This window comes from Lissotriton helveticus, chromosome 1_1, assembly GCF_964261635.1.
Source record: "Lissotriton helveticus chromosome 1_1, aLisHel1.1, whole genome shotgun sequence".
NCBI classification, from domain to species: domain Eukaryota; kingdom Metazoa; phylum Chordata; class Amphibia; order Caudata; family Salamandridae; genus Lissotriton; species Lissotriton helveticus.
The window spans coordinates 280,128,688-280,141,608 of NC_136057.1; the positions used below are offsets into that span (position 1 = coordinate 280,128,688).

General features: G+C 44.7%; 1 protein-coding gene across 3 annotated transcripts in view; it reads right to left on the reverse strand.

The window, feature by feature from the left end:
* Positions 1–10,465: 10,465 nt before the first annotated feature.
* The window catches only part of DENND2A (DENN domain containing 2A), a 333,243-nt gene continuing 330,787 nt past the window's right edge, over positions 10,466–12,921 (reverse strand). For 2 of the 3 annotated variants that reach the window (XM_078668188.1, XM_078668186.1), the window contains one exon: positions 11,077–11,259. In XM_078668188.1, coding sequence (XP_078524314.1) covers positions 11,228–11,259 — 32 coding nt within the window. In that variant the 3' untranslated portion in view covers positions 11,077–11,227. Of the gene's footprint in view, positions 11,260–12,921 lie in introns of all 3 variants that reach the window. The other variant, XM_078668189.1, reaches the window with a different exon arrangement.

Below are 12,921 nucleotides of genomic sequence, written 5' to 3' on the forward strand. Positions count from 1 at the left end.
CAGGTCCGTTACACGATATCCTGAACGAGTTACTCCAGTATAGATGGAGAGGTCTAGGTACCGACTTAATTAGTGTCATTCTAGAACAGCGCCACAAATATAGAACGTTTCTGAACCCGCATTTTGTTCATGTCTCACCCCCAGAAAGTAAACCCTTTTACATAGACAGACAGAACCCGTTACGAGAAGTGCATCCAGTTAAGACAGAGGACGGTGAAATGCAACGAGTGTTTGTTTACACCCCGATTACAAAGATGGAACTCCTCGAAATGAAGAAATTAATTCCCTGTCATGACAAAGATCCAGCAGGATTCCATAGAGAATTAAAAGACATGCTCCGTATGGGAGAATACACTTACCCAGATATCATTAAAATGTTAAAGGTCCTGTTGCCCGCAGGGGTGTATGAAAAGCTAAAGGAAAAAGAATGGGAGGTGGGAGAGAAAAAGATAGATTGGACAGTTCTAGAAGCAGAAGATAAGTCACGTGTACCAGGTACCGGTCTAGGAGAGAAATGTAAAGAATTACCAGAATTATTGATTCAAGTTTTACCCAGATTATTAACAACGAAAAAGGAAGACTGGGATGCAATCTCAGCCTGTAAACAGAAACAAGAGGAAGATATTAGTGATTTTTATTCTAGGTTTGAAAAATGCTTTAGCATCAATAGTGGCCTCAAGACAAGTAGTGAGTCATACCCTCACCTTTTTGTTACTAAATTAGTCGAGAATTCAAGCCCACAAGTTAAAAATCGAGTTCTGAAAGTCGAGAGTACCTGGCAAGCTAATACCCCGTCCCAGATGCTCCAGATGCTCCAGTACCACCAGAATAGAATCAGGGAAGAGCAAGAACACGGGAGAAAACGTATGAAAGACACGAAAATGAAAGTACTAGTTGCACAATCTGTTCCTCAAGACAGTCAGAAGAGGGGTCCGAATCAAGCCAGTCATCCTGCAGCTCCCGTTAAAGGGAACTGCAACTATTGTAAACAGCCAGGTCATTTTATAAACGAGTGTGCAGTTCTGAAACACAACATAGCTACCGGTAAAACAAAAGAAAGACCACGTCCGCCTAGACAAGAGCAAGTTTCACAGACTCCTCAGCCACAGAATGCACAACAGACAGTTACAGTACCGCAGCCTATTGCTGCAACCCAGCATGTCACACAGCAGATGTACCAGTATGCACAGTCTGAGTATCCAGAGTACCAGCAGTATTCATGAAACAGCCTAGAGAGGGAGGTAGGCTTGCCTCTCATCGAGATACCTGTAGATCAAGAAGGTCCCTATGTTCATAGTCAAGTATTAGGGAAAGACAGAAAGTTCTTAATTGATACAGGGGCAAGTAGGACCACAATTAGTCACGCCGAAGTTCCAGGGGCTCCGCTCTCAGGCTCAAGAAATGTTTCCCTTGGATTTTCAGGAAAACCTATCGTAAATGAGATTTCAAAGCCAGTTACTCTAGAAGTAGGTCCATTGTCCCGTACTACTGATCTGTTACTTACTAAGTCATGTCCAGAAAATCTATTAGGCATTAAAACACTGAAAGAGTTAGGTGCAGTTATATGTTGTTCCCCAGAGGGAATACGACTGTTCCTACGTGACTTCAAGGGTCACTATGTATTACGAGATTTTGATTCAAGACTGTCTAATGTTCCGCAGCATTTATGGGCGCAAGGTCCAACTGATGTAGGGTACATGCAAATCACACCCCATCGTGTGACCCTGAAACCAGGTGTAGTGTTACCACGAATCAGACAGTACAGATTGCCACCTGAGGCTGTAGCAGCCTTATCCAAAATTGACGAGCTCATCGCTCAAGGAGTAGTTGTAGAAACTGACTCCAATGTATGTAATTCTCCGATCATTCCAGTCATGAAACGTACTGATCCAAATGCACCCCCAGTATATCGATTAGTGATCGACCTACGAGAACTTAATAAATGTATTATTCCTCAGTACCCAGTTGTCCCAGACATCTCTTCCCTATTAACGGCCATTGATTCCGAAGCCACGTTCTTCACTGTCATAGACCTCAAGAACGCATTTTTCAGTGTCCCTATTCATCCAGACAGCCAGTTCCTTTTCGGATTCTGTTTAAATGGAAGGAGCTATATGTTTACACGAGCTCCTCAAGGTTTCACAGAAAGTCCTAGTATTTACAGTCAAGCACTCAAGAGACAACTAGACAACATTCACATGCCAACTGACACTGCCCTGCTCCAGTACGTCGATGATCTACTGATCACAGCCCGTTCTGAACGTGCTTGCGAGCGAGCATCACTTACAGTCTTGTATTTTCTAGCCGAGATGGGGCACAAGGTGTCCCCTTCTAAGCTTCAATTCTGTGTCCAGCAAGTGGTCTACTTAGGACACTTACTGTCCAAGAGGGGTAGGCAGTTGACACCAGACCGTATCCAGTTAATAGCGAGTCTTCCTCAGCCCAAGACCCAGAAGGAGGTACGTGCTTTTATTGGCCTTACTTCTTACTGCAGACAATGGATTCCTCAGTATGCATTTCTAGCCAAACCACTGATACAGTTAACGACACAGGAGGCAGCCGTATCGACTGTTCTCCCTTGGACATCTGAACATACACTTAGTTTCAATGAGTTAAAGAAAGCTTTATGCCAAGCTCCAGTTCTAGCTACACCGAACTACAGTAAGCCTTTTACACTTTTCGTTACTGAACGCGAAGGTACAGCATTATCTGTTCTCACACAAGATCAAGCAGGACAATACAAGCCCTGTGCTTATTTTTCGAGCACATTAGATCCAGTCGCCCAGGCTTTGCCTGCGTGCCTCAAGTCAGTTGCAGCCACAGCACTAGCTATCAGACGAAGTGATTCCATAGTTTTAGGACACTCCCTGACAGTACAAGTTCCACACTCCGTAGAAGTTCTTCTGAACCGAACACAGACTCAGCACTTGACAATTGCACGTCTAACAGCTTATGAATTGACACTGTTCCAGCCACACATAGAAATCAGACACTGCAACGTCCTGAACCCTGCTACACTGTTACCATCAGCTAAATCAAATCCTGACCCACATGACTGTGTGGAAGTAGTTAACATTACGACAAAGCCAAGACAAGATCTGACAGATATTCCATTACCAGACCCTGACCTGACACTTTATGTGGATGGTTCATGTATGAGAACTAGTACAGGAGAACTAGTCGCCGCGTATGCAGTGACTACTGACACTGACGTTATTAAAACACACCGTATTGACACTCTGTCCGCTCAAGCAGCAGAGCTAGTTGCTCTGACACAAGCCTGCATACACGCCAAGAACCTGAAAGTTAATATTTACACAGATTCACGCTACGCATTTGGAGTCGTACACGACTTTGGAGTGCTCTGGCAGGAGAGAGGTTTCATGACTTCTCATGGAACCAAGATTCAGCATGGTCTCCTTATCCAAGCTCTATTAGATGCAATACATTTACCGACATCCATTGCCATCATGAAGTGCAAGGCACACACGAAAGTCACTGACATTATTTCCCAGGGTAACGATCTAGCAGATCGCACAGCCAAGCTCACAGCACAGACTCTAGACATTCCAGTTAATCAGACACATATTCCAGATCCGACCACATGTATGACAGTTAAGGACCCTACTCAAGATGTCATAGATATCCAGTTACATGCTACTCCCGATGAAATCAAGAAATGGTCCGAACAAGGAGGGGTCCAGACAGATCAAGGATGGGTAACGAAGGGTAGAACCACATGGTTTCTCCCCGACTCTATGGTTCAAGTCATTATCAATACCGCACATAGTCCAGCACATTTAGGAGAAAAAGCTATGTTAGATAGTATCCAGAACATTTGGTTCAACAAGCATTTACGAGCTGCAGCTAAGCAGAAAGTCCGTACCTGTATGATATGTTGTCAGTTTAATCCAGGTAAAAGTGTCCCGGTGGAACAAGGTGGATTCCAGCCCCCTGACCACCCTTTTGAAGTCCTCCAGATGGATTATATTCAGATGGAGCGATGTCGAGGTTTCAAGTATGTCCTTGTAGTTGTATGCGCTTTGTCCAGGTGGACAGAAGCATATCCAGTCCCAGATTACACAGCCACGACCACTGCCAAGCAGTTGGTTCGTGAGTTCTTCCCTCGTTATGGACTCCCTAGAGTCGTATATTCTGATAACGGCCAGCCATTCTCATCTGAACTCATGAAGCATGTTTCCCTTTTGCTAGGGTACCAGTGGAAGTTCCATTGTGTACGCCATCCTGAAGCAGCCGGTCTCGTTGAGAGACATAACCAGACTCTGAAAGTCCGAGTCGCCAAAATATGTAAAGAAAAAGGTGTGGACTGGCTAGTAGCTCTGCCAGTCGCTTTATTTTATATGCGCATGGTCGCACATTCCAGATCAGGTCTGTCCCCGTATGAGGTCGTTTTCGGCCGCCCCCCTAACATGTGGGGTACTCCTAGACCCCGAAGTATTACCGATGTTTCAAGTAATATGCTGACAGATTACCTAGCTTCCTTGATGTCTGCCCTCAACTCATGTCGTTCACAGGTTGCCGCCGCATTTCCAGACAATACCGAGGTGGCACCGCATGAAATCGTTCCAGGATCCATGGTGATGGTCCGCAACTTTGACAGATCAAGTCCGCTGGAGCCTCGTTGGAAAGAGCCCCGACAGGTCCTCCTCACCACCCGTACAGCCGTGAAGTTGGAAGGACGCAAAGGCTGGGTGCACCTTTCTCATATTAAACTTTTTAATGGACTAAAACCCGTCTTAAAGAACATTTCCCAGGATTTGAAGGATTGCCAAAATATTGTTCTCAAGGACTGTCCCGCAAATGACATTGCTACAACCCCTCCCCTGTTAGAGAAAACTCCGCAACAGGAGTATAAACAGAAACTACGGTCTAGTAAATTAAGTCAGCCAGTTTGATTGTCTAAGTCCTCCCCTAGGTGAAACGGTTAGACTGTTTCTGACATGTATAAAATAGACCCCCATAGTGAGAGAGTCAGTCAAAACTCAATCCGATGTATCGTCTTTCTATGTTTCATTTTATTTCTCAGCATTATGATTTCCTGCACCAGTTATGCATTTTTCTTGTACTTCCCAGTTCTTCATGTAAATAAGTCTTCCAATGTTACAGCAGAGCACACGTTTAGTGATCTGCCCCCTCATGAACTCTCTTACCGCCTCGCTATGCGTAATAACTCATTTATCCGCATGTTACATTACTCACACCAGACCAGCAATGCCACTAATTGTTGGGTGTGTGGTCGACTCCCCCCTTTCCAGACACCGAAGGGAGTTCTGCCACTTTTTCCTTATCCATTTTCACATAATGGTTCGTGTGGAGCATGGTCCACGTTAACGTCATCCTCAACAGATATGTCTTTTCTTAACAGTACATGTTTCCCAGACAAGCAAGGTCTTCCCCACAGAACCGGGTTAGATCTAGAAAATGAAGTGTATAATTTAGGTAATTATTCTTCGAATTTCATGGTCCTGAATGTTCAGTCTGATACTACTCCAGACTTACCTGCTATTTCAGTACTACCAGTCAAAGGCGAATTATGTGTCCGAAATAATGGTTCCATACATGTAGGACATAGTGATTGTACTACTGTTGTCAAGTATAGTGACAGTGGGAAATCTATTTTCAAAGCTTCACGTCATTCATATTTTATTTGTGGTCAGACCGCATATGTTCGTCTGCCCCTCGATTGGGAGGGAACCTGTTACATTGCCTTCCTACTGCCACCAGTTTTTCTAGCCCCATCTGATTATCACAGGAATACACATCTAGTACACATTAGACATAGAAGGGAGTCCCCAATTGTCGATTACACTGAAACTGCTCTAGAACAATATACAGATTTCAATAGAGGTTTCTTTTTCTTTATAGGACCTATCCAGAATAGTAAACTGATCCGTAGGTTAACCAGAACCCTCGAAGCTGTAGTAAATGAGACTGCCTCTGCTCTAGGTAACTTAACCGAAGAGCAGTCTGCTATGAGATTTGTCGTTTTACAGAATCGTCTCGTCCTTGACGTCATACTGGCCGATAGGGGCGGGGCCTGTAGAGTCATCGGATCTAGTTGCTGCATTTTCATTCCAAATAACGCGCCGTCTGTTTATTCAGCTATAACCAGACTCCATAAAATTGCCCATCTGTTACACCAAGATCCAGGCACCTGGACATGGTCCGGTTGGTTCTGGAATATAATTTCCGCCTGGGGATGGAAAGTTTTGTCTTTTCTAGGTATTGCAGTAGCGATCATATTCAGCTGCTGTCTCTGTATACAATGTGGCCCTGCGATTTGCGGCATTTGTGCTGCCTCTTGTATTCCTAGTCCCAAGCCCCGTTCTAAATCCCGTTCCAGGATAATTCGAGACGAGCAAATGATACTGTATGAAATGATAGATGGTATCATGAATATTGATGTTTCCTGATGGAAACGTAGTGACAAGGAGGGAATGTGGAAAAGTAAATTTTGCCATGTTCTGTGTCCCTACGTGTCATCCATCATATGTTATGTGTGCATGATTAAATATGCATATGTATTCCCCATGTCCGATTAATGACGCAATTACAGTTGTGTCCACCTCTAGTATGCTAGTTTCCAGTCCTCGTGAATACTACGAATATCAGGCCTATGTAAAGCTACGTTGCCACGTTTCTCAGTGTGCACGTTATTTCATTGAAAGTCCCCGTTTCCAGGCCTCAAAAGGGCCCGGACACCAGATTCAGCTCCTGTCTCCTGAAGCCCTCGCTGAGGAGCGACACGGCCCCCACCTGTATCCTCGACCCTTCACTTACTTCCTGCCTCGCAGTGCCCGGTGCAGCCTGGCTCTGCCTCTGAGTCTGCCAAGACTATGTTATGATTCCAGTTATCAGTTCAGCCCTCCTTCCCTGCATTCCTAAAGCTACTGAATCGCATCAATAGTTTCCGTCATTGTCTAGCCTTCAGGGCTCCATGTTAGAGAATACTGTATTTAATGGTCATTTAATATTCTTCATCACGCACTACATGTAGAATAATGCATGGTCCAGTCTCAGAATCAAGTTAGCCTTTCCCCTCCTGACTTCTAGTTTATATCAACATGTTCCCTAAACATCAGATACTAGATAGGGTTTAGGTACATGTCGCTCCGACCCTCCAGACTTCAGTCTCTGCTCCTAGCACAGAGTTCATAGCCCCCAGCTTCTCCTAGTAATACGTCATTGCCAGTTTGCGCGCACCACTAGGTTAGAGGTCCCGGCTCCTCAGGTAGCCCCCTCCATGGTTTCCGCCCCATTCATGACATATTCTGTTACGTTTGCATCACATGTCTATGTATACGCCCTGTTACACCTTCTTCTCACCCTTATCTTTCGCGACTGCTACGCGTCACACCTACTGCTCCACCCACTGTTACGCCTATTGCAATGTAATGCTATGTGTTTGCGTTATGTATATATGCTCATGTTTTGTTATTAAAAGTTATCCTTCCCTTGTCCAGATCCTGCCCCCGGCAGCGCTGCCATCCTATTCCTGTGCAGGTTGTCCTGATCCTGTCCTTATGCTGTAATAAACCTGCAAAACTCCCACTACCTCGAATCTTGACTCTTATTTTATTGAGCTATCTGTTATTCATTCATGCACTCAAAAATAGGGTATTATTTATTTATTTACCACACGGAGGTGCGGTGAGTGGGGTGTTAGGAAAGGAAAAGGGGGTCGCCCGGGCCGGGCAATGGCATCAGGCCGGGTTCCTATCCACAGAAGCCCCTGTGTTGGGCCTGGACCAGGTGCCCAAAAGAAAGTCCGAAAGTGCTTTGGTAAGAGGCAGCAGTGGCTCCGCAGATGTAGCCACCTGCTGAAGCACTTCTGTCAGGAGGTTAGTCCTGACGGCCACTGTAGGGAGCTCGAGGCGGATGGCCTCGGCGGCCCTACGCAACACCACTGCATAACTTTCACCCTCCTCCGTAGCCACGGTAGCATGAGTTAGCATGCCAAAGTCAGGAGAGGTATCAAGACCACTGGCATCCCCCAGCTCCTCTGCCCAGTCCGGGTCAAGCTCACACTGTGCTGTGAGAGGGTCAACAGACCCCTCCCAATCCTCCCCTTCCTCCGAAGGCTGAAGAACAGGACGAAAATAAGGAGGATGGACATGGGGATAGAAATCTCCCATCGGCGTCGCAATTGGCATTGAGCGACGCAGTTAAGTCACTGTGTCCATATTGGGGCTAAAACCGGGGGCGACGTCATCCGGTGGGGCGACGTCATCCGGTGGGCCGGTCAACGTCAGAGGTGGTGCCAACGTTGGTGGAGGTGTCACAAGGTCAACCGGCGTCAACCGGGATCCGAGCCAGGATTCATGTGGGTCCTGCGGCGTCGAGGCCGGAGCCCACAGAGATGCAGGAGCCACTGGCAGTAAAGAGCTAGGACCTCCAGTCTGGCTCTGCCGGAGCCATGGGGGAGGCACCACCCGCTCCCTCAACTTCATCGCGCAACCGGTGAGGGGAAGTCAGAGAGCAATCGCGCTTCTTCGACTTCTTGGAATGCTTCGTCTTACCTGACCCAGAGTGCAAAGACTTCGATCCCGACTAACGATGGTGGCGGCTCTGCGATCGGTCCCTGGACCTCCAACAGGACCGGGACCTTTGAGCGGCGCAGAGCCAACTGCCGGACTTCCAGCAACTTTCGGGACTGCTCCCGCAAAGTCTTCGGCGTCATGGCCCAGCATTCGGAGCACAACTTAGGGTCGTGGTGGTGCTCCAGGCAGTAAAGACACACGGTGAGGGTCCGTCACAGACAGAATCCGATGACAGTCCCCGCAGGACTTGAAGCCGAGCATCCCTACTGCACCAGGAGTCGATCAACTCGAAAAATACAGACAAAAAGGCCTCGAAAAACTAGTCAAAAAGTGACTGGGGGTACCGCTCTCTCCAGATCTGCGCTTGCTGGTGCGGAAAATGAAAGAACTGACGTCAGCACACGAGGGCAGCGTCTAAGTAGCTGCTGCGACATCATCTCGGCGACCACGATGCCAACGACGGATGCGGAGCCTCACAACGCCACCTTCCGACGCACTGGGGTACTGCTGACTAAAACTTTCCGGATCCAGTCTGACGCCTGGGGGTAATTCTAAGGTAAGGAATATATCACTACGTGTTTCTTTCAGATATGCACCAAACTAAACACATTTTGTTTAGTAAACAAAGTTTTGAGTAAAAGTTGCTTGCATGCAACACACTGGGCCTGTACATGGTCCAGAGTCAGATACATGTTATACTAAATGCCAGGCAGCATGGAAACCAGGTCCAGGTCTTTGTGTTTGGAATTCTTTGAGCCACTCTGGCAACCATCTCTTCATATTCACTGTCCTTGCGCTCCTTAAATAGCACTATTGAGACTTGGAAATAACAGAATGACTGAAATAGTTCTGTGTATGGCACGGAGGCCAGGTGCTGTAGGTTTCCAGATTTCATCATTGTACAATCCCTCTATGGACTATCCACAATATTTATTTTGGTTTAAACACATAGTAGGACACATATTCCTTCCACCTGCAATAATGGAACTATTACAGATGGGCAGGAGAATTGTATGGGTGGGGCATGATTACTTTGAGACGGGCTATGTGTAACTATCTGACCAATCATTTTACACAAATGGACATAATGAATTAAAGTGCTATGCATCTAGAAAAGCTTTCAGGTCCCAAAGTAATCCTATGCTAGGGGCAAACAATCTTTATGTCCTCTTTCTAGCTTCACAATTAATGACTTCTCTTTCGAAATGCATCACAGTAGAACATTCTCAAATACACTGTGAACCCTAGGTTTTAGGTCACAATTTCCAATCATAGTCCACATAATCCACTCCAGTCAATCACCCTGTCGACATGTAATATCACAAGGACAAACAAATCAGTTAATCATTCGGAGAGTAACTTGCCCAAGGCTGTACCCATCCTCCTGCAAAAGTCAATCACATCAAATCTTCTGCAATCAAATCCTCAAGGGATGCACTTCCAAGTCAACCATGTAACGTTCATCAACCATTACGGAATCAATTATCACCACACCCCTCTACTTCCCCTTCCTTTTTAGAACTCACCAACAATCGCAAGGAATTACCTCTTAACTCAATCAAGCAGTATCTGGCCTAGGCTCTAAAATTCTGTGTCCAATGTATCAGTCCACCAGGAAGTAGCTGCCTTTAGCCTCCTGAGTGGCACTCAAAGGACATCATTGTCTTCCAACCCACCCATGGGATCACACCATTCAATAATATCATAAGTACACATGACCCATTCCAGAGACCAGTGTGACTGTCCACATCCTCTGGACTCAATTATGGAAAACCCAAAGATGTTTTGAACCCACAGTCATCAACTACTTTCACCGTGACTGGGGGGTTGTATTATTGTACGTACATTAATGCTTTGAGAAAGCGGTCTCTGATATGTTAATATAAAAAATGAAATCTTGCAAGTGAAATTGAATCAGTTTATAAACTCTATGCCTCCACAAATACCTTGCTCCCTTACAATAAAAACAACAGCTACTCTCTTGACAAATAAGTGAACTTTCTCAATGTTGAGGCAATACTGTCCGTTTTAAAATCAGTTAGTAGTGGTCTCTATTTCAGCTCTTCAGGTCCAATGTCTATTTTCACATTTCACAGAGATTTTGCCTGGCGGCATATATTGGTACAGAGTCCCCTATTATAAAAATGGTTGTAGTTAAAAACTCAATACTGTGGAATATTTCCTGCTAGTCTTTACAATCTCTTCCATAAAAATCAGTTGAATAAAAAAAGAGGAAAAAAGTGCCACTGGGAGACAATATTGGTAAGTCCTACCATGTATTATAAATAGAAATGTTTTTAATATATAAAAAGGAAATCCATTTGACTCATGTGAGGCAGATGTGGAGCTTATCCAAAAGGTTGTACAGTGCAAAGAATCAAAGATTAGGAATGTTTAAAAGTTTGAGTAGAATCCGCTTCATCTCTTAAGACGGACTGTGGTGCAACATCTGTTAAATACTGGCAGCCTACAAGGCTCTCTCCACTCTCAACTTCTCCGTGGAGGAATAATCCCCAAAGAATTCTGGGCTCTTCACAACCAGTGGCTCCTGCGGTAATTTCACAAGACATCTTCCCTCTCTATGGTGGAAACCCACACAGGAACCAGTCGTGCTCAATCAAGTCTGGTACGTAGTTCGGTTAGCACTCATGCTGGATTCGTTCTTTTTACCGCTTGTGCAACCGCCTCATCTTGTTACCTGAAGATACAAATAAAAATAGTTAATGAAAATGTTATTAATTTTATCATACTTTTTTTCTCATGATGTCAAAGGAATATAGGTTTAGGATTGTGCTTTACAACGTAATATTTCACTGTTTTAAGTTAAAAGCGATAAACATTCTCATAATGTTTTAATAGTAGTCCAGTGTATTTGGTATATTTCATTTCCCCACTTTACATTACTCTAGAATATCTAGTATGGAAAAAAGCAAACAAATATATAGAATTAGGGATAGGGCTATAACAACTCTGGAATCGCCTTGCCATACAATTTTCTTTTTCGGGGTGCAGCGTGTGGAAAGTCTCTGAATCAGGAGCTGTAACCTTGTACTGAAAGGAGTTCTAACAGTATTTCTAAAAATCTACAAGTTCCTTTGATACGGTCATTCAATGCTGCAAACACATGTCCTACAAGTGCTGTTGGATGATTCTTATTTGTAAACTCTGGGTTTTACACAGTCTTAGAACACTGAAAAGAGAACCTCGTTAAAGGAGAATTGCTAATGGAAGGTTGTGTAATAAAAAAAAATGATTTTCCATTTCAATCAAATGCAAAGGACGTGCAAAGTCCATAAAACGTGGATGAAGAGACAGATCCAGATAAACTAATGGAAAAAAGAAAAAGCCAATATCTTTTTGTTTTTTTATCTTTGCCTTGTGGGCCTATTTCTTTAGGAACTATTAACAAATCTGAATGAATAATATGAAACAACGATTTAAGTTGGAGAAACTGGAGACATCAAGGACAGCAGACATAGCAAATGAACGGTTATGATACAAGACCAATTCCAGGTTTTTCGTGCCTCTCTTGATTGAACTCTCAATGGTGTTGCACTATGTCTGTATGGATAACACATGATTGTTCTACTGTCTATTTGCTCAACCTGATCGAAGGAAAGACTTCAAGCCAAGCGACTGCTCAGCATAACAAGATGTGGAGTGGATCTGACTTTTCTGTATGGGGACGCTACACATTGACTACAGTCGACAAAGTGGGCACCCCAACCTTGTATCAAGGAGTCTGTGACAATGCACTTGTGCAGAAATAAATCTTGAAAAAGCACACCTTCAGCATGTCCTTTCTCTGACACCACCATGGAAATCTGTGGAAAGCCACCTGTTATAGTGTATGTATGTATTTTGTGCTTGCAAAGCGCAACATTCATCCTGGGTAGGATATCACGGCGCTAAGATTGCTAGAGTCAGTGACCCGATGGTGAAGGTTTTAGAGGGATTTGTCAAATTTGGGGAAGAGTAAAGTTTTCAGTTTTTTCCTGAAGGTGAGGTGGCAGTCTGTAAGCCTGAGATCTGTAGGCAAGTCATTCCAAATGTTCGAGGCCAAATGAGAGAAGGAGCGACCGCCCATCCTGGTTCTCTTTACTACTGAGGTGGATGCTCTTGCTGTGTATTGTGAGCGGAGATTCCGGTTAGGTACATAGAACTTGATCCTGTTTTTTAGGATATTTGGGCCGGTGTTATGTAGTGCCCTGTGAGTAATGCATAACATTTTGAAAGAGGCTCTTTGCCTCATTGGAAGCCAATGTAGGGTTCTCATACAAGTTTTGGCTGAGTCATACTTTTTTTGTTGCAGACTGCCTTTGCTGCCGCATTCTGAACCAGCTGCAGTTTTGTGAATAGG